General features: G+C 52.3%; 2 protein-coding genes across 8 annotated transcripts in view; one reads left to right on the top strand and one right to left on the bottom strand.

Moving 5' to 3' along the window:
- The window catches only part of ECE2 (endothelin converting enzyme 2), a 35,532-nt gene that overhangs the window by 1,059 nt on the left and 13,120 nt on the right, over window positions 1–21,353 (top strand). For 3 of the 7 annotated variants that reach the window (XM_087439919.1, XM_004424641.2, XM_014783136.2), the window contains exons 1-7: window positions 16,282–16,337; window positions 16,598–16,822; window positions 17,032–17,167; window positions 17,353–17,568; window positions 18,032–18,156; window positions 18,274–18,420; window positions 18,574–18,639. In XM_087439919.1, the coding sequence (XP_087296045.1) occupies window positions 16,299–16,337; window positions 16,598–16,822; window positions 17,032–17,167; window positions 17,353–17,568; window positions 18,032–18,156; window positions 18,274–18,420; window positions 18,574–18,639 (954 nt within the window). In that variant the 5' untranslated portion in view covers window positions 16,282–16,298. Of the gene's footprint in view, window positions 1–3,889; window positions 4,174–4,699; window positions 6,257–16,281; window positions 16,338–16,597; window positions 16,823–17,031; window positions 17,168–17,352; window positions 17,569–18,031; window positions 18,157–18,273; window positions 18,421–18,573; window positions 18,640–21,353 lie in introns of those variants that run through there. The other 4 variants (XM_004424642.2, XM_014783138.2, XM_004424639.3 and 1 more) reach the window with 3 other exon arrangements.
- Window positions 5,661–7,940, bottom strand: CAMK2N2 (calcium/calmodulin dependent protein kinase II inhibitor 2). The gene is made up of 2 exons (XM_004424662.3): window positions 7,529–7,940; window positions 5,661–6,684 (listed from the first exon to the last, which is right to left on the bottom strand). The coding sequence occupies exons 1-2, from the start codon at window positions 7,695–7,697 to the stop codon at window positions 6,614–6,616; spliced, it is 240 nt and encodes a 79-aa protein (XP_004424719.1). The 5' UTR covers window positions 7,698–7,940; the 3' UTR covers window positions 5,661–6,613.

Raw genomic sequence — 21,353 nt, 5'->3', positions numbered from 1 at the left:
ACTCAGTCTGAGAAATAGAATATTCCTAGGACTAGAAAGGAAGTATAACTTAGTGCTTAAGAATTTGGACCTTGGAGACAGCTAATTATGTTAGAATCTTGGCTCATGTAATCTTAGCTGTGTAATCCTGGACAAAATAATTAAATTTCTCTGCCTCCATTTTTTCAGCCTTAAAAAAATAAGAGTACTTACTTATCGGAGTTTTAAGATGAGTGAGTATGACAGATACCTAGAACAATGCCTGGCAAAATAAAAAGCTCTGTGTATATTTAAGGTTTTCTGTGTGGCCCCTCAAACTGCTTTCCCCAAGAGATAAAAACTCTCTTGAATTTTGTCCTTTTAAACCATTGCATTTATTAATAGATTTACCATAGATCTATCTTTTTCAAGCTTTAGTGTCATTCAAAATCACCTGGAAAGCTTGACCTCACCCTGAGATTCTCATTCCAGGGACAGTGTAAGTTTGTTCCCAGGAATCTGTATTTTCCACAAACCCACAGCTGATTCCCATGCTGGTGATTGGGGCCGCCTTAAAATCTGCTTGACTGGGAGGTATCCTTTCCTGAATAGAGGGGAGAAAAGCCTAAAAATCAAAAAGGAAAACTTTCCAGGCAGGAATCTCAAGATCTAAGAACTCCCCAACAACTTGGGGAGTACCCTATGTCACATTCCACCTCAACAAACATAAATTGAGCACCTGTTAGGTGCTAGGGAACGTGCTGGGCTCTTTCTAACTTTTTTAATCCTCATGACAACCCCTTGAAGTTAGTGATAAGTATTATGAGATTTACAGTAGGGTGGAGGTCGGTAAACCTTTTCTGAAAATGGCCAAATAGTAAATATTTTAGGTTTTGTGGGCTATACAGTTTCTGTCACAACTAGTGGAAAAGCAGCCACAGACAATACATAAGTGAATAAGAATAGCTGTGTTCCAATAAAATTTTACTTACAAAAACAGGTTGCAAGCTGGATTTGGTGACCCCTACTCTAGGTCCTTGTCTCAGGTTGATTTCACCAGAAGCAAATCCTAAGATGAAGATTCATGTCCCAGTCATTTATTAGGGAAGTGCTCCCAGGGAAAATTGGTAAGAGAGTGAGGGAACAGGGAGGGAGAAGAGGCCAAGCAGGATTGTGATCACAGGCAAATTTTCCCTGAGGATAGTTTCAGGCTGAAGAGTCACAGATGCAAACTGTCAGAAGCAAACACACCAAAACCGTGGGACACCCCAAGGGGATCTGGTCAGAGCACTGACAGTGTCCACTACTGTCTTGCAGCAAGTAAGTGGTGAGGTAAGGATGCCATCTGACTCCAGAGCTTCTATTTCTCCTGCTGTACCATGCAGATGTGCATAGAGGCATCTAGAACTCTGTTGAAACTAGTAAAATGACTATATTGTGAATTACAGCCTAATGGTCATATTGATACAGCTAAAGATGGAATGTCACTACTGAAGGTGAGTGGGCCTCTTGGAAACTAGGAGAGAGTTTAGCATAATGGTTTAAGAGCTCTGGTTCTGGGGTGAGACAAGCCTGTATTCAAATTCTGGCTCTACCACTGGCCATGTGACTTTGGGAAAGTTCCTTACCCACTTTGGGCAGCCTTAGTATCCTCATCTGGAAAATGGTAATGGTAATGGTGATAATAGTTATCTTCTATATGGAGCTACTGAAAATAAATTGAGATAATTCTTATCAAGTGCTTAGCATAGGACCCAGTGTTCAATGACTGTTAGCTATCATTATTATTATTGAAAATGGGAGTCAGAGAGACTTAATCCAGGACTGTTCAGAGAACAGAGTACCGTGCCTGAGGAGAGTCTGGTCCCCAAGGCTAGAATATTTTCATGGAAGATGAATGCATATCGCTGTCCTAGCTTTGCCGTCATTATAAGTCTCTGATTCTGTCTCCTTGTTTGACTCCATGCTCCGTAGGAATCTTCTGATCATAATTTGGATTCAATTTGTATTTCCTATAGAGAGAGAAGGGACTGAGGAGAGGATTGACCGTCCAGTCCCCATCATGGCTATTTTTCCTGTTATAAAAATAATTGATGAATTGGTATTCTGGCTTACACCTTAGTCTCTTGGTGTTGGGATAGCATCCACATAGCTCTGGGCTTCCATGTAATGGGTTCTTGGATCTGGCTCAATTCTCCAGGGCTCTGCTTCCCTAAGGCTCCACCTAGGGAGGCAGTAGCCTTCCCAAGCCCCATCTTAGTTACTAAGAGGCACTAAGTCACTGAGGCAGCAGGATCAGAAATCACTGCTTTGTAAGCAGGACTGTCCCTGTGGTCAGGTTTTGTTCTCCCTTCATCTTTGATAAAGTTCTCTTGGAAGATGCCATTCCAGTACCAAGGGGAACAAAGGAAGAAAATGTGGGTCTGTCCACAGTTGGGCAGAGTTCTGCAGGCATATGAGGTCAGATGTGGGGTGGTGAAGGGATTGTAGGTGAGAAAACCCAGGGGGATTTCAGCCTGAACTGAGTTAGGGCCTCTTGTTCAGACACCCTCACCTCCCATCCCGTGTGGTGTATCTACTAGAGCTTGCTGTGGTTCCAGTGTGGGGAATGATGCATTGGGTTTTCCAGGCGAGATGGTACTCTCCCTGAGCCCCAGGGCCTGAGGAGGCACACAAGAAGGGGCAGTAGAGGACCAGCCAGCAGTCTCTGAGTGCCCTGTCTGGGTGCCAAGCCCTGCTAGATTAGGGCTATCCCAACAGCTGATCCTGTGATCCTCTTAGGAGGCAAATGAGGATTAAAGGCAATCTCACCCCAAGAGCTGGGAATCCCCACGTGGAGCCACCAAGAGCTGTCATCCTGCCCTGTTCTTAGGCTGAGACTGACCAGGAGAGGGCCTGGAAGAGGCCAACATATCTTCAAAGGAAGCCATGCCGTCTTGACTATGGATCCTCATCCACTCCTCTAACCTCCACCTCTTCTCTCACCTGACCCTGCCCTCTTTGGAACTGCTTTCCAGGCACTTCCCACCAGAGTGTTACAATTCTTTAAGATTCTGACTGGTTGTCAGCTTCCCTGAAACCCTTGGCTGACCCACCTAAAGTGGGGATAGGACCATCCTATGTGCTTCTGCAGCCTGTCCCTATTGAAACACTCATTGCATTATGTGGCAATTGCCTGATTATACATCTGTCCTCCCACCAGAGCAGGAGCTCCTTGAGGGCAGGGACTCTTCTTCATCAGCAGAACCCAATATGTAGTGCTCAATACATACATTAAGGAATTATAAGGGATCAGCTCCACTGTGTGTCCCCAACTAGTTTCCTCTTCACTTGTTAACTCTGCCTGGGACACCCAAGTAGGATAATAACCCCTAACATGAAGTCTTTCCGGGGCTGATGTCATCAGAGGTTCCCTGAGAGGTTAGGGTCTAGGATAATACTAATATTATCCTAATAATAATATTATGGTCCTAATGATGCCAATATTATCTGCATTCTGAGTTTGAGGAAACCGAGGCTCAGAGTTGAATGACTTGCCATGGCCGTGTAACTAGGGATAGAACCCAGATCTTTGAACTCCTAAGTTCAGAGCTCCTTCAGCTACTCTCCAGCTGTTTTAGTTTTTAAATTTAGTGTATTACATCCTGCATGTAGGCTAGGTATTGTTCTCTTCATTTTTCTGAATAGGAAATCCAAGTTCCTAGTGTGTAAGCAATCTGCCCTAGTCCACACAGCTAGGAATGACAGAGCCAAGATATGTGCCCAGGTCTGTATGACAGCAAGGCTCCTGCTCTTGTCTGTACCATGCTGCTTCTCCCTCAGTATGGGAGGGTATGGGCTGAGAGGAATTGGGGCGAGAGTGGATGGATAATCAGGGAGGTGAGAACAAAAGCTAACCTAGCCCTTTTGCCACCCACCCCTTCCCACCCAGGCTGTGGGAACAGTGCCCTGAGCTACGAGCTGTACCTTGGGGGCTTCCCTGATGTGACCAGTGTGGATTACTCATCAGTAGTGGTGGCTGCGATGCAGGCTCGCTATGCTCATGTGCCCAACCTGCGCTGGGAGATCATGGATGTGCGGGCGCTGGGCTTCCCCAGTGGCTCCTTCGACGTGGTGCTGGAGAAGGGCACGCTGGATGCCCTGTTGGCTGGAGAGCAGGATCCCTGGACCGTGTCCTCCGAAGGTGTCCACACTGTGGACCAGGTGCTGAGTGAGGTGAGGGAGCAACCAGAGACGAGGGCAGACCAAGAGGTGGGGATGAGGGGTTGAGGCTTCAGGAGATTGGAAGAACTCGGAAGCCAGAAGGAGACATGATTTGGAGTAGGTGGTGCATCACCCTCAAGACTGTGGTTACCTGAAGGAAGGGGAGGGTTAAGCTGGGTGGAGATTATAGAGGGCTGGAGTGGCCAGGCTCCCAGAGGCTGATGATTGGCTACTGGGTTGCCATAGGGATGAGGTAGCAGCCAAGTTCCAGATAGGTAACACAGACTGGGAGGGTGAGCGGTTGGCAGGAAAGCAGTGCCCCCTACCCCTGACATCACTCCCATGCTCCTAGCTGTCTAGAATATAGCTCTACCCCCATGGAATGACCAAAGGCAGAGAAGGAGTCTCACTCTTTTGTCATAGAAAGCCCTAAGCTACTGGATGTAGTATATGACCTGGGAGGGCATCTGGGGCAATACTGACCTTTGAGAACCTGGAGATGGACTTCTCACCAATGGCTTCTCTGTCTGCTTTGCAGGTGAGCCGGGTGCTGGTCCCTGGGGGCCGGTTCATCTCACTGACCTCTGCTGCCCCCCACTTTCGGACCAGACACTACGCCCAAGCCCGTTATGGCTGGTCCCTGAGGCATGCAACCTATGGCAGCGGTTTCCACTTCCATCTCTACCTCATGCACAAGGGCAAAGAGCTCAGTGTGGCTCAGCTGGCCCTTGGGGCCCAGATCCTCTCACCCCCCAGACCTCCCAGCCCACCCTGCTTCCTCCAGGACTCAGATCATGAGGACTTCCTCAGTGCCATTCAGCTGTGAGGCCAGAAGCATGGTCTTCCAGCCGTCTCTGCCTTTCTGCCCTGGGCTCCTCAAGTAGTTGGAATTCTTGACTCAGAGCTTAGGGTTGCATCCCAAGGTGCTCACATCCCAGGGGCCTCATGCCTAAGATAGAACTGATGGGAGCAACCCCACATGAAACAGTATAGCCTAGGTCAAACTAGATCTCAAATCTCAGGTTTCCAGCTTTTTTCTTGGGTTCCTCAGATCTCTCCTGGGTTCTCCAACTTCCTCCTCCACCATAATGAACCACCAGTGATTCATCCACTGGGACAAGCTCAGCACAACCCCTCTGCATGCCAGCCAGACTCAGAGACCTGCATCCCTAGGGCCTGTAACTGACCCCCATTCAACCTGGATTTTTCCACAGGAGGCTGCAGACTTCAAAGCTAGATTGCTTTATGCTTCTGACCCCAGCTGCAGCCCCAACTCTGGTGACCTATCCTGCTTAGCTTGTGTATTTACCCAAGGAGGCTACATTGTAATGATGTTCTCAGGCCAGGCTGGCCTGCCTGTGTTTACTTGGCAACCCTTTCCTGGCAGCAACATGCACCTGAGATTCCCAAGTACCTGCCCACCCCTCCCCTCTGCCCCCAAAGGGATTGGAGCCATTTTGGCCTGGCTCCTGAGCAGACCAAAGCAGCGGCCACACACACATAGGGAGGTCTGTGTTTATTCACACACTCCTGGTACAGTGAGAATGGGGGAACGTTTACAAAGGAAACCCCTGGGTTGGGAACATCTCCAGGGCCACAGGTGTCATCCAAAGGTACAGAGCAGTCCCCGTTTAGGTTTCCAGCGGCAGGACTCAGGGGTCCAAGGTAAAATCAGACCTGGGCCCTTAGAAGGTGGTACCTTGAGGAGAGGTGTCTGCCAGAGAGCTGCCTGGGGTCAGGCGGGGGCAGACTGGCCATGTGATTGGTTTCCATGTTGGGGGCTTATCCCATCCCAGCCTCAACACCCGTCCTATCTGCCAGGCGCAGAAGAGTGTAGCCGAGACAGTGAGGGGAACCATGAGGGGAGCCAGTAAACAAAGAGTCGGATATAAAAATACAAATGTGCTGAGGAAGTCCCTTAGAAAGAGGCTGAGGCTGGGGTCACGCCAGACTGGGGTAGAGGTGAGGAGCGGCCTGGAAGGCTGGGCTCAGGTGGGTGGGAAGCACATGCAAATACGCAGCCAAACATCCCTGGCCGCGCGCACGGTCCGACACCCGGCAGGTAGCCGGGTGTACAGACCAGACCGGCGGGAGAGGGGCGGGGCAGGGGAGCCGTGCAGGAGGGGGCGGGCGGGGGGCTGAGGGCCCGGGTCTCTGTCCGTTCCGGTGTGCGGGGTGGGGCTGCGGCCCGAAGTTCTAAAGTGCCTGAGCGCAGCGGCGGGCTCCGGGCCGGTCCACGCCGCCGCTACCGCCGCCGCCGTGGTGCTGAAGCGGACAGCTCCGGAGTGCCTGGCGGCGGCGGCAGCGACTCCGACCTGGAGGCGGCGCGGCCCTGCAGCCCCCGCCCGCGGGCGCCTGGGCCGGGGCGGGGGGCGCCGACAGCCGCATCGCCGGCTCGCGCTCCTGGCCGCTGCGGGGCTGGGCCCGGAGCCCGCCGCCCGAGCCGGCGCGTCTACACTCCGGACGGCGGCTTCTCCCCCATCCCCTTCAGCACGTCGTCTATCCGGTCATCCTCGATCACCACTGCGCAGGGAGAAAGCGCGTCAGCCGCGCGGCCTCGGGGGGCGGCGGCGAGAATGGGCCCCGCGTCCTCGCGCCCCGCTCAGCTACTGCCTGTGGCCCAGCGACGCCCCTCGGACCCCAGTGCCACAGTGCCCTCCCCATCCAAACTTATGCGACTCAACCCACTGCCGAGCCCAGCTCCCACAGATCCCTTCCCCATCCTGTGGAGGAACGCCCCCTCTTCCAAAGGCTCCAGCCGCTCAACCTCCCTATCCAAACCCTCCCGCCGCCTGAGCTCGCCTCCATCCGAGCTGATCAGAAACCTTTTGCTCATGGGATCCCCCTAGATGGAATCTCCAGCTAGTCCAACCCTTTCTCTAACCTAACCCTCTTGCTGCTTGAACCCCTCTTCCGATCCTAGCACCAACAAAACCCCCTCCCCACGCAAACAACCAGGACAACGAGGCCCCTCTGCCCTCTCTCCAATCGGACGTGCCTCCCCACCCGAAGGTTCTTCCGTAGCATCCACCGACTCAGCGTTTGATCCTAAAGAAGCAGCCCGTCGCCCCGCGTTCCCACTTCTAAGCAGCCCCAAATGCCCCGGCCGGCCCCTCCCCCTCGCCCGGGTGCCAGGGCTCTACTTCCAAAGGTGGCGAGCATCGAATCCGGGGCACTGCGTTCCCGGGAGAGGGGAAGAGGGGAACACAATACTGCAGCGGGGACCCCCCTCAAACCCCGGCCGGCGAGCGGCTGGCTGCGCTGGTCTGCGGCAAAAGCTGCGGGCGCTTGGCGGGGAACGGCAGCCGGGGGGCGCCCGGTGGAGGGTTTCTGGGTCAGGCGGCGACTCCGGGGCCCGGCCGCGTACCTCTCTTGGCTCGGCCGATCTGGCCCAGCTTGGGGGGTCGCTTGGCTTGGTTGCCCGCGAAGAACGAGTTGGTGTCCTGCAGGCGGCAGCTAAAGGAGAGATCGGAGCCCTCGGGGTCGGTGCCGAAGCGGCCCATCTTGTCCTCACTGTAGGGCAGGATCTCGGACATGGCGGGCGCGGGGTGGGCGCGGGACTGCGGCGGGGCGCGGACGGCGGGCTAGCTGCCGGACCGGCCCTAGCTCAGCAGGGGAGCCGGCGGAAGGATGAAGTCATGCAGCATCCGGGGCTGCGGAGCCAAGCGGGGCCTCCTCCCCCGCGCCTCCGCCTCCCGGGCCGCTGGGCAGGCGGCGGCGGCGGTGGCGGCGGCGGCGGCGGCGCCGGGGACCGGGCGGGGGCGGTGCGCGGGGGGCGGGGGGGCGGCGGCGGCGAGAGCGGAATGACGATGAGCGCCCGACTGCCGCAGAGCGCGGCGGGCGGGGCGCGGCGAAGGCAGGGCGGGCACCGGCCAGGGGAGAGAGGCGGGGCGGGGGGGTGGCGGACAGGAGCGCGCCCAGCTCTCGAGAGGGAAGGGAGCGGCAGTGGGAGGGTCCTGCACAGTGTCGGGAGTGGCGGCTGGGCGAATGGTACCGGCCAACGGGTGCAGGATCTGGCGGGGAGAGGCGGGACGGAGTGGGGGGAGGGGAGCGAGCTCGGCTCCCGAGGGGCAGGAGGAGAGTCTTGCACCTAGGCTCTGAGAGGCGAGCAAGGGGGACTGGGAACTGGGGCGTGGGTCTGGGCCGGCATTCGAAGGAGGGGACACCGGAAATGCGGCGCGGGAAGGGTCGGGTACCAAGTGAGGTTTGCTGGACCGCGCGAACCCTTAGGACGCGGGAATAGCTCAGGGCAGTGGGTGGTGTCCCCGTCGTTGGCGCGCTCTTATATCAGGTTGCTCTTCGGGTCTTAAACTGTTCATCTGGAGTCTGTTTTTCTCTGACTGCCCTTCTGTGTCTCTGTCTCTGCCTATCTATATGTCAGTCTCTCTCCTTGTGTTTGTCTGTATCTCTGTCTCTGTGCCCCATATCTCTTTGTGTCACGGTCTCTGCCTGTCTTTTAAGTGTCTGTGCCCTTCTGTGTCTGTCTCCATGCTTGGCCCCTGTACGTATGTGCCACTGTGTCTCCATCTCCTGAGTCTCTGTATCTCGGTCTCTCCTCGGAAGGGTCTCGGGAACTGGGCCGACGCGCCCGCATCAGGACAGGCCCCCATCCCCAGCCCTGCTGCTGGCGCCGAAACTCGGGCTCAAAGCGCCCGCCGCGCCCTGCGGTTCTCCCGGCTCGGGAGGCCCGCGCTCGCCGGCAGTGTGAGAGGAATGAATGGCGGCGTCGCGGGGGGCGCCCTGGCTGCAGGTAACGCGGGGAAGCCCGGAGCGCCTGAGGACGCGGCGCGCGCCGGAGTGTGTCGCGAAGTACAGGGGGAGGGACAGAGGGCGCCCCGCGCTCTCGTTGCGGGGGATCAGGTGACAGTTCTCGCCGCACCGACGGGAACACGCCCTCTTCTTCCCTCCCTCCCTCCCCGCCTCCCCGGCTGGCCGTCAGCAGCGGCGTCACCCGCTCTCTAGCTCGCAGGGGCTCCGGCGCAATCACTGGCCTTGGGGGAGGAGGGTGTCTCACATTCGGCGACAGTGACGACAGTGCTAATAAGGGTAATAATCATCCCGTACATTCAGTCCATACCTGAGGTGGAGGAGTCTCCACTGTCCCTGAAGCGCGTTACCTCCTTCCCTCTAAATCAACCAGCTAGTGAGGCTGCCTGGTGCTGGGTCTCCTTCCTCCAACAGCTCCCCACCAAGTGTTAGTCCCAGGGACACAGAGGCAAATGCAACGGTGGCTGCCCTCAGGGACCAGGATTGAGGGGGAGGGGGTAGTGCCAAGAAGATACTTCTGTGCAAGCCACAAGGCCCCGGACCTGGGGTCCCATCCCTGTCAAGCCCTCCTCTGCTGTCTCTGGGATGAGGGCCAAGGTTGGAGGTGGAGGCCCCAGTGGAGTGAGAGGAGCCAGGAGACCTGCAAGAACAAGAGAGGCTGGAGCTCAGGGTCACTAGGAGAGAGTCCAGAAAATTCCACCCCCACTGGAGGTTGTCCAGCAATGGGTTTCAATCCTGGTTCTGCCACTTTCTGTGTGACCTTGAACTAAAGGCCCCATGATTAGAGTTTTAAAATTTAATTCATTTGTACTTGTAATGTTTTAGGAAAATATGGAAAAATCACACAAAACTTTCAATATATATCCTTCCTTTCTTTTCCTCATGCATTTGTATAATATGCATACCTCTCTGAGCCTCCATGTTCTGGTCTGAAGCATAGAGACGATAGAACCTACATTAAGGGCAGTTTGGTAGATGAAATTGTCCTGAGGTGAGTTGTCTCAGGAAGTAATGAGCTGCCCCCCACTAAAAGCACTAAAGGGGCTATGAGGGTTCTTGCCAAGGATGAGATGAGAACACTGGGTGGGGGATTGAAACAATTCTCTTTTCGCCTCCCCAAATGAGGGAGATTCGAGGAATAACAATTTAACTTGGAATTCATTTGGTTAGTTCCTTCATAAATAATCTTATTCCTGTCCCTGCTGTGCATGCTGTATCATGATTAAAGCAAAAGACCTAAGTGCAAAATTGTAATGATATAGCAATATATGTTTCAGCTACGTTGTAAAAGTTTGGAGGGAGTTCTTTAAATTGTGATCCTCTACTTAAAATTCTGATGTTCTGCATCCCTGCCCACAAGACAAAAATTCATTTTCACAGCTAAAATGAAATAAAGTTTGGAGTTTTGTGACAGTGCATTGAAATTTCTCAATTCAAAGTCCCTCAAAACCTAGTGGACTTGATGCATATGTTCTAAACAGAATGATATGCTTTTTGACAATTGAGTATTAATGGTACTTTTACTCAAGTGGAAACTGTGGGGCTGTGTAGTGGTTTTTTTTTTTTTTCCTTTTGTGAGGAGATCAGCCCTGTGCTAACATCTGCCATTCCTCCTCTTTTTTTGCTGAGGAAGACTGGCCCTGGACTAACATCCATGCCCATCTTCCTCCACTTTATATGGGACGCCACCACAGCATGGCTTGACAAGCAGTGCGTGGGTGTGCGCCCGGGATCCCAACCCGCGAACCCCGGGTGCCAGAGCGGAGCTTGCACCACCGGGCTGGCCCCTGTGTAGTGGTTTGAATAGGGTTCCCCCTAAAATTCATGTCCACCTGGAACCTCAGAATGGGACCTTATTTGGAAATAGGGTCTTTGCAGATGTAATTAGTTAAATTAAGATGAGGTCATACTGGAGCAGGTTGGGCCCTAAATCCAACCACTGGTGTCTTTACAAGAAGAGGACAGAAGCACAAAGACACATACACACAGGGGAGAAGGCCATGTGAGGAGCAGAAATAGGAGTGATGCGGCTACAAGCCAAGGAACACCAAGGATTGCTGGGAGCCATAAGAAATTGGAAGAGGCAAGGCAAGATTCTTCCCCAGAGCCTTTGGAGGGAGTATGGCCCTGCCAACACCTTGATTTGGGGCTTCTCACCTCCAGAACTATGAGAGAATAAGTTTCTGTTGTTTTAAGCCACCCAGTTGTTTTTTTTTTTTATAATTTTCCCCCCCCAAAGCCCCAGTAGATAGTTGTACGTCATAGCGGCACATCCCTCTAGTTGCTGTATGTGGGACGCGGCCTCAGCATGGCCGGAGAAGCGGTGCGTCGGTGCGCGCCTGGGAGCGAACCCGGGCCGCCAGCAGCGGAGCGCACGCGCCCAACCGCCAAGCCACGGGGCCGGCCCTTAAGTCACCCAGTTTGTAGTAATCTGTTACAGCAGTCCTAGGAAACAAATACAACTTGTTACAAATATTTTTGGGTCATCTTGCTACATCTCTCATAACCATCTTTCTCCTTCCTTAAACTTTCTCTGGGGGCCCTTGGCTCTCACCCTGTCCACTCAAAGGAAGCTCACATCATGTGGGTATTTCTGGGACTCATTCTATTTAGCAGGGCTGATAACTCACAAAAAACGATAAGGCAGATCTGTGTGGTAAGTTCTCCCAGGCCTGCCAAAATGTCACCAAATAACAAGTGTAGAGTATGAGTTCATATATGTGAAAAAAGTATACATACACACATATGCATACACACTTACATATGCACACACACATACTATGTGTTTAGGTGTGTAAATGCATATAAAAGAAAGATCTGGAAGGATACATACCAAACTGCTAATAATGGTTATCTCTGAGGATGGTACTGGGATTCTGGCAGAATGAATTTCATCTTTTGTTCTATATACTTCTGGAGTATATTACATTTGCAATAAAAAGTTTTTAATGATTAAAAAAAAAGGTTTAAAATCAATGATACGGTCCACTTACCAAACATCACACTCAGGCCCCCGACAAATCAGTTGGCTTAGAAAGGAGAATAGTAGTTAAGAGCATGGAGTTTAGATTCAAATCAAGGATCTGCCTCCTACCTGATATGTGACTTAGAGTATGTTATTAGGTTTCCCTGTCTTAGGTTCCTCATCTGTAAAATAGAGGCAATGATACTAGTAGAATCTATCTTATTGGGTCATTGCAAGGATTAAATAAGTTAATATACTTAAAGGGCTTAGGTAAGTACTGGACAATAGAATTGTTAGCTATTATTATACAGGAAAGCATAAAGAAGAAGTTAAAAGTAATCTCATCATTAGATATAGTCATATTAACATTTTTTGCATGTCCTTCCAATCTCTTTTTTTTTCTCATGCTTTTATAATTTTGTGCTTCACAGAAATGAGATTTTGTAACCCTTTTTCTCCCCCACTTAACTCTGTATGGAGAACATCTCCCCAGAGCATTAACTCTTCTTTTCCATCATTTGTAAATATTGCATTGTATCCCACTGTATGGATGTTCGATTTATTCAACAAGTCCTCTACACTTGAACATTGAATTCCCCCTACTCTTTGTTGTTGTTGTTGTTGTTGTTGTTGTTAGAGACAGTGCTGTGATGAACAAATGTTGTAGGAAAAAAATGGCCCCAATTTTTTGTAGCTCCTCCAATCTAGAATTAGAGTCTGTTTCTCCATCTCTGAATCTGGGCTTGACCATCTGACTTGCTTTGCCCAGTAGGGACATTAGTAGATGTGATGCAAGCACAGGCTTGAAAAGTGTTTATGTACTGGGGCTTGCCCTGTTTTTTGTTGCTGGGAATCCTGAGACCACCATATGAAGAAGCCTGGGCTAGCCTACTGGAGGAGAGACCACATAGAGACAGGGCCCAGTCCTCCCAGCTGAGGCCCAAACATGTAAATGAGGCCATTCAGCTAGACCATTCAGCTCCTACTGAGCTGACCCAGACCTGAAGAACCACCCAATCAACCCATTGAACATGAGAAATAATAAATGTTTGCTATTTTAATTCATGAGGTTTGGGGAGGTTTGTTATGCAGCAAAAGCTAAATGATACAAACGTCCTGTGAATAATGATTACTTCCTGGAACAGTTTCCTAGAATTAGACTTTCTGGGTCAAAGAGCGTGTACACTTGTACCTTTTGATTCATATTGCCAAAAAGGTTCTATCAACCTATAAGCCACCAGCAACATATAAGAGTGCCCATATTCCCCATCTTTGTCAACACTGGACATTAATGTTTCTTGTTATCTTCATGACTACATTGTCCTCATAAATTTAACACATAAACCATTGTCCATTCCCTCTCAATTCACCATCAATTTAAAGAAAAAAAAGACCCAAAAAAAGATTACTCCTGGGCTGCCCTGGTGGTGTAGTAGTTAAGTTCGCGTGCTCTGCTTTGGCGCCCCGGGGTTTGCAGGTTCAAATCCTGGGTGCAGACCGAGACACCACTCATCAAGCCATACTGCGGTGGCATCCCACGTACAAAATAGAGGAAGATGGGCACAGATATTAGCTCAGGGCCAATCTTCCTCACACACACACACAAAAAGATTACTCCTGTAGGAAAAGAAGAGCAGAAAAGAGAGAAAATAATAGAATGAGAGAATAAAACAGAGTCAAAGATATAAACACAGAGGAAAGAAAACAGAATTATAGAATAGAGAAACTTGAAGTCTCATACATAGGATACCTAACATGTAGTCAGGAAGAGTTATGAGCCTCATAAATGATTTGGGTCATGAAAGAGGCATGGAAAGGAAATGTCCATTTAGGCCAAGCCCAGAGAAACTGAGACCACTGTAAAAGTAGGGACCAGGCTCTTTCATATGTGGCTGCATTTAATTCTCACAGCAACTCTCTGACATAGGGATGATTGTTCCCATTTTACACATGAAGAGAAATTAAGGGTCAGAGGTTTCAAGTAATTTGATGAAGATCATACAGCTGATAAAGAACTGAGCCCAGATTTGAGTCCAGGTCTGTCTGGCTTGAAAACTGTTTCCTCTTACTCTTCTAGAGAGGATGTGGCAGAAGACTAGCAACTAATGTTGGGAGGAAATATATCCTCGTTTTGATTCATATTGCCAAACTGCTCTCCAGAAAGGAGCCAGACTGCCTGAGTTTGAATCCCAGCTCTGCTACTTACTAGCTGTGTGACTCTTGGCCTCTCTATGTCTCAGTTTCTTCATTTGTATAATGGCTTCATAAGCGCCATGAGGGTAAATGAGTACATAGATGTAAAGCACCTAGAACAGTCGCTGGCACAAAGTGCTGTATGAGCTGCTATTTCCAGCATGGCAGTGCAGCAGCCCTGGGACTATTTCTAAGGAACCTGTTGCCAAGAAGTCCTTATTCAGTAGCTTTGGTTACACTCACATGGCCATGTCATGGTGGGATTTCCCATGGAGCAAGACCAAGCCTGCTGCCACGCTTCCCTTCATCCAGGCTTGGGGGGAGAGGGGCAGGAGGTAAGTGCTATGATGCCACATTGTCATCAGAGTGAACACGAACAACTCCCGAGACTTATTCCAAGTGGATATCTCAAGGCCTTGCTGCTGCAGACCCTAGTAAGGCTGGATGTGACAGCTTCTTGCTCAGGGAACCTCTGACAAACCTAGAACCCATCTGCCTACTCTACCATCTGGGAAACAGAACAGGCTTCCTCCAGCCTTACAATTCTCATTTCTAACTATAGGATTTTGGTAACAACAACAATAATAATAGCAGTTAATACACTGAGTGCCCATTAGGTGCCAGACCCTGTCCTAAGCACTTTACAAGTATCATTTCATTTAATTCTCATGAGCATCCTTTGAAATAGGTACTGTTCTTATTTCAATTTTACAAGTGAGGAAATTGAGTCTAAATCCAGAGTCTTTCATTCTAACTATGACACCGTACTGTCTCCTGTTTGAGAACATCCAATTTGGGGGTGGAGAATGCCAAAGAAAGCAATCCAACATTTCTCAGCCTGATCCATTCATCATCCACCCTTTTTCAGCCACAAGAGCATTCCATGTGAGAACCACTTGCAGAAAGATGTGTGAGAACCAAGGTGAGAATCAAGAAGCAGATTACGGATTTGCCACCATTCCAAGCCTTCTCAGGTCAAATTCATGTACTCTGTTGGGGAGGAGGGAGAAGGATGAGGCACTTTTTTAAAAACTATGGTAAAAAACACTAGGCACTCTTCTGTGCAGCAGACTGCAACACCACAAGGCCTGATTAAGGAATGACAATATGGAAGGCAGATGGCAGATGCATAGATGCCACACTATTGCCTTTCAGTTAAACATTGCTGGTGTTTTTTTTTTCTTGTAAACCTCCCAAATAAAATGGTTTGCTTTCCTCAAGTTAGAAGTGTTAGCACGTCTTTTCTTTAAATATCTGTGGATGGTTGTTTTTTTCCCTGCCAGTTTGTCACCATCTGTAACCCTCCTTTTACGAGATGATCTGATGACAACAATTATCTTGGAGAGTAAAAGTGCAGTCTTGAAGCATCATGTAAGAGTGGAATCAGAGTGTGGGCTGTGTGTGAGCGCTGCCCGTGCACTTTGTGTGTGTGTTGCACACGTGTGTTGTGTGTGTGTACAGAACCACAGTGTAGTTTGTGTGTTGGCTCTGGGTGCCTTGTGCCTGTACACACTGCGTGTGAGTACGTAGTGTGCACATTCTGAGTGTCTCCTGTGGGTGTGCACTGTGCATTGGCCTGGGTGCCTGCCTGTGAACTGTGGGTCTATGTGCTCTTGTGGGTCAACTTCTGTGTGCTTCTGTGTCTGTGTATGGGCTGAGGAGGGGCTGTGCGGACTGCTAGTGGAAGATATTTCTCATGACAGCATAATTTCTCAAAGGTGTTAAAGAGGGTGGAGAGGGCCTGCAGTTTGTGGAACCCGGCCGAAAAATATCAGCAGGGTTTGGGCCTGGGTCGAAGGAATGTAAATTATGGGTGGCTTGCAAGAGGGTGTTGCAGGGATGGGGGGCTGACCATGAAGAGGAGCGGGGTCTCGGCGTTTCTGGAGGGCGGCTCGCCCCGGCTGGGGCGGCAGGTGGGGCGCACGCAGCTCAGCAGGGCGGGCCGCGAGCCCCCGGGGCGAGGTCCGGGCGCAAGGCGGATGGCGGGGAGCGGCGGGCGCGCTCCTCCCCTCCCCGCGTCTCCCCCACCCCCGGCAGCGCCGCGGGGGGAGGGGGGCTCGGGCCGGCGGAGGTGGCAGCAGCCGCCGGGCGAGGGGCTGTGGCAGCGGCTGCGATGGCGGGCGGCGCCGGAGCCGGGCCGGGGGCCGAGGCCGCGGCCTGGGCGAAGGCCAGCCGCCGGGAGCCCTGAGGTGCCGCACGCCCCGACTCCACCATGAGCGTCGCGCTGCAGGAGCTGGGCGGCGGCGGCGACGTGAGTGGGGGCCCGGCTTCAGGGCAGAGGGCCCGGTGGAGCGGGGGTGAGGCCGAGCGGCCGACGGCGTCGGGCTCGCGGAGAGGGGCTGCGGATTGGAGGGGGCGGGGGTCGGAGGGTCAGGCCGCAGAGCCCAGCAGGCGGGAAGGGGCCCTCGCTGCAGGCACGAGGGGCCCGGCCGGGAGAGGGCCGTCGGGGCAGGGTCGTGGGCCAGCAGCCCTCTCTGCCTGACCTCGGTTGGCGCCCCGACTGTCTGGCAGATGGTGGAGTACAAACGGGCCACGCTGCGGGATGAAGACGCACCGGAGACCCCCGTAGAGGGCGGGGCCTCCCCGGACGCCGTGGAGGTGGGCAAGGGGGTTCTCCCTTTCCCACCAGGCCCCAGCCCTCCCATGAAGCCTGGCACCCCCAGGAGCTCTGGGCTGGCCTGGAAGCCCACCTGCCCCCACCTCCGCTCCATCTCTGGCCTCTGCGCTAGGACTATGGTGAGGCGATTTTAAGCCATGACGTTGCACAAAACAGGTTCGGGGGCTCAACTCCGCCTGCGGTATTGCCCCTGTGCCCGAAGTTAACCCCATTAGCGTCTTTGCTCCATGGCTCTGGAAACTGCCCGTGCCTTCACCCTCTGGGATTACTTCTGTGATCTTAGATCCCCACCTGCAGCTTGCTAGCTGGCTGTCACCCTGTTCCCCAGGTGGGATTCCGGAAGAGGACAAGACACTTCTTGAGCTCACGCACCCAGCTGGAGCTGGTTTTGGCAGGTGTCTCTCTACTGCTGACTGCACTGCTTCTGGGCTGCTTTGTGGCCCTGGGGGTCCAGTACCACAGAGGTAGGTGGGCCCATACCTGTCACCAGCCCTCCTAGCTATGGCGGTCTCTGGAGGCTGAAGGGCCGTAAGATTTTCTCTGCTTGGGGCTAGCCTCCCCCAACTTTTCTTTCTCCTTCCCCCAAAGCATTTGCCTCTCCCAGACTGACTGACAGTCCCCTACTCCCCCGCCATGTCCCCTGCCATAGACCCATCCCACAGCACCTGCCTCACAGAGGCCTGCATTCGAGTGGCTGGAAAAATCCTGGAGTCCCTGGACCGTGGAGTGAACCCCTGTGAGGACTTTTACCAGTTCTCCTGTGGAGGCTGGATTCGGAGGAACCCCCTGCCCGATGGGCGTTCTCGCTGGAACACCTTCAACAGCCTCTGGGACCAGAACCAGGCCATACTGAAGCACCTGCTTGGTGAGTGGGCCTGTCAGGGAGGCGCCGTGCCGAGTACATGCCTCCTGCCCAGCACCGTGCTTGGCACTTAGTAGGTACTCAGTAATGTTCAGGAATGAATGACTAAGTGGATGACTGCAAACACCCCTGGGGTAAGAGATGCAGAGAGCAGGGGGCTCCTGAGAGGTGGAGATGGGTGTGAATGGGGCAGACCTCTGAGTATAATGAAGGACTCCTCTCTGCACTCTGGTTGGAGCACTGTTGAGGTGCACTGGGCACCAGGGAGTATGTAGTGCTTAGAGATCTTTGAGGGTCTCCATGGACAGGGGAGAGGAAGCCATGCTTTGCTGTTTCAGACAGTCTTCCTGTGTCTGCACGAGGAGGACTGCCTCTTGAGAAGTCAAGGAGAGGGAACCAGCAAGGGCCCGAGACCCCTCTCAGGAGTTAGCACAGTTGCCCCCCGGACCTGTGTTCTGCCCCGCAGAAAACACCACCCTCAACTCCAGCAGCGAGGCTGAGCGGAAGACCCAGCGCTTCTACCTGTCCTGCCTGCAGGTGGAGCGTATTGAGGAGCTGGGAGCCCAGCCACTGCGAGACCTCATTGACAAGGTGGGGCCCCTGGGTGGGCTTCTGGCAGGGGGCACAGGACAAACCTTGGGAGAGGATATGGCCCCAGAAAGCTCTGGGGACCCCTGTGCCATAGGTTCCACTATGGTCTCTACTCAGATCGGTGGTTGGAACGTTACGGGGCCCTGGGACCAGGACAACTTCATGGAGGTGCTGAAGGCAGTAGCAGGGACCTACAGGGCCACCCCTTTCTTCACTGTCTACATCAGTGCTGACTCTAAGAGTTCCAACAGCAATGTTATCCAGGTACAGGGCTGGGAAGGGTGGGGAGGGACTTGGGGACCATTTCTTGAGCCCAGACTCCCCTCCCCTATGACAGGCAGGCTGGGGTGGCCCCCCCTGCCTAAGAGTCCAGGTTTCTGGATGGGGGGGCCTCACTCCCTTACTTTGCCATTGCAGGTGGACCAGTCTGGGCTCTTTCTACCCTCTCGAGATTACTACCTAAACAGGACCGCCAATGAGAAAGTAAGGAGCATCCTCAGAACACCCACCCCACCCCACTGCTGAGCTGGGCTGATCCCTGTTTACTTTTCCCTTTGCCCAGGGTCAGAATGGGGAAGGTGAGCCTGTACTGTCACCTAGTGAGCTGACTACCATTTCTTCCTTCTTTCTGCCTTCCTCCCTCCCTCCTTCCCTCCTTCTTTTCATTACTTTGCTCCCTTCTTTCGTTCCTTCCTTTCCCTTTCCGTCTTCTCTTCTTTCCTTCCTCTTATTCTTCCAGGAAAACATTTTATAGGCACCTACTGTGTGCCAGGTGCAGTGGAGGAATTCTGAGATGTACATTTCAGAGCCATTGTCACAGGAAGCATTCAGTGTAGGTGGTTTTATGGACCTAGATAGCTGAGAGGAAGGCTCAAAAGAGGGTCTCTAGGACTCAGGAGAGACTCAGGTAGCTGGAGAAGGTTTCCTAATGAGATTGCATTTGAGCCAGCCCTGTAGGGCATCTAGGAGTGAGTGAGGGCAGAGAAGAGTTTAAACAAAAGTGTTGAAGAAGGAAAGGCTAAGGTGTGTTTGGACCATGGGAAGGGGTCCAGTTTGGCAAAATATAGAGCTCAAAGCAGATGAGAGGCTGGAAAGGCAGGTAGGGACTAGTTATGGAGGGGACCTGGAATGCAACACTGAGGATTTTTTTGTGTAGGCCTCAGAGAGCCATTGCATGCTCCCAAGCAGGGAGGGAGTGACCCCATGAGCAGTGCTTTGGGAAGCCAGTTTGGCTGGGTATGAAAAGTAAATGCAAGAGAGGGAGCCCGGAGATCAGTCAAGAGTCTCTGCAGTACTCCAAGCTCTGAGTCTGTGAGGACCCAAATGGGGAAGTGGCAGAGGGAATGTTAGGAAGGGGAAGATGCAAGAGACATAATCAAGTAAGAATCGTGAATTATTGGCGACTGGATGTTAGAAGAGAGGAGTGGGAGGAGGAAGAGGTAAAGAGAGTTGAGTCTGAAAGCCTGAATGATGGTAGAATGGAGGGGTCCTTAGAGAATCAGGCATGTCTGTAGGAAGAACCAGCTTAGGACACATTGGGGAAGAGGAGACAGCGTGATGTCACAGGAAAAGGGCAGACTTAGGAATCAGACCTTGATTTCAATCTCAGCTCTGCAGCTTGGTGCAAGTTGGTTAAGCTTTCTGAGGTGGTTTCTTCATCTGTAAAATGGGGATCATAGCATCTACCTAATTTGGTGCTTGGTGGTGGGGAGGATGTGAGCTTATGCTCCTGCATGTGGCAGACCCTCGGAGTGGGAGCCACTCATTTTAGATGTGTGAGTTTGTGGTACCTGGGCACCATCTGTATGGAAACGTCAGCAGGCTGCTGGAAAAGCTGGGGAGAGTCCTAGAGAGAAGAGGAGCCTGGAGGTAGCTGAGGGCTTGAGGGGCATCTCCTTAGAAACCTAGACGAAGGCTTCAGAGAGATGAGAGAAAGGGGAAGAATAGAGAAGGGAAAGAAGGAGATCCTTGAATTTTAAGGGCAGTGGGAGAAAGAGAGCCAGCGAAGGAGACTGCTGTGGAGTGAGACAACCAGGAGAGTCACTTTTCCTTCTTTCATTCACTCTCAAACACTTCCTGAGCATTCCTCAGCCAGACCTGCCCCCAGGCACATGGTGAACAAGACATTGCCCTCTTAGTGGGGGAGAAGATGTGAAATGGCTCAGTGCACAGTGATCCTGTGCACAGTCTCTGGGACCGTCATAGAGGAGAAGTATGGCGTTCCGAGAGTGAGCATAACAGGGACCGGCTGAGTCCTAGGGTGAGGGTAGGCTGCTGTGAAGGGAGAGGGTTCAGGCAAAGGGAAGAGCTTATGCAAAGGCTCTGAGGTGGGACAGAGTATGGCCCATTGACAGACCAGAGAAGGAACCAGGAGGGGAGAATGGGCCAAGTCCTTCTGGACAGGTGTGTAGACTCATATTATGCATGAACCTTGTGGGTCGAGGTTAGCATTTATCTCCAAAGAAATGGAAACTCAAAAGTGGGGAGGGATTTGAACAGATGTGTGGTTTTAACATCACCTGAGTCAGGGGAGGAGAGAATTTCAAGAATGCAGGAGAGAACTGCCTGGTCCAACACTTGGGAAAGGGCAGCAGAAAGCCTTGATTCGGCCCTCACCATGTCACTGGTTGTCTTGGGCAGGACGTCTCCTGTGCCAGCATCTAGGGGAAGCTCCAGAGCAAAACGTTCCAATAAGATAAAAACTTAGGAGTAAAGCAGAGTTCAGGAAGGTCTCAAAAGTACACTTTAAGCTGAAGGTAAGGAGGTAGGGAAAGAAAGGGGTAAGTGAATGGCGGTCGGGGGCAAGATCACTGGTTGAGCCAACCATCCCCGTAGGAGCTGGGATGACTGGGACTGGGACTCAGACTTCTTCCTCAGATGCCAGCATCCAGGAAGAGGAGAGGTGGGAAAAAGGAGAAATTGCCAAGTACAGAGAATGGATATGAAGGGATCTAAACTCAGTAGAATGGAAGAGGAGATGGCCTTTGGCAATTAAGGGAACCCAGGGTGGGGCTTCAGGGTGAGAGTGAGGAGTGGTCGCTGGGAGGAGGGCCACAGGGAGTCGGCTCAGCAGCGCTGAGGGTCTGTCTGCAGGTTTTCATCCCTTCATTCAACAAATATTTACTGAGCACCTACTGTGTGCCAGATGCTGTGCTAGAGCCTGAGACTACAGTGGAGAACAGAGCAAACAGCCTCTG

The sequence above is a fragment of the Ceratotherium simum genome, chromosome 15 (genome assembly GCF_057802395.1).
Source record: "Ceratotherium simum simum isolate JZ-2026a chromosome 15, ASM5780239v1, whole genome shotgun sequence".
NCBI lineage: Eukaryota > Metazoa > Chordata > Mammalia > Perissodactyla > Rhinocerotidae > Ceratotherium > Ceratotherium simum.
Note: the sequence above shows the minus strand (reverse complement) of the source record. Positions and strands in the feature narration are given on the sequence as shown.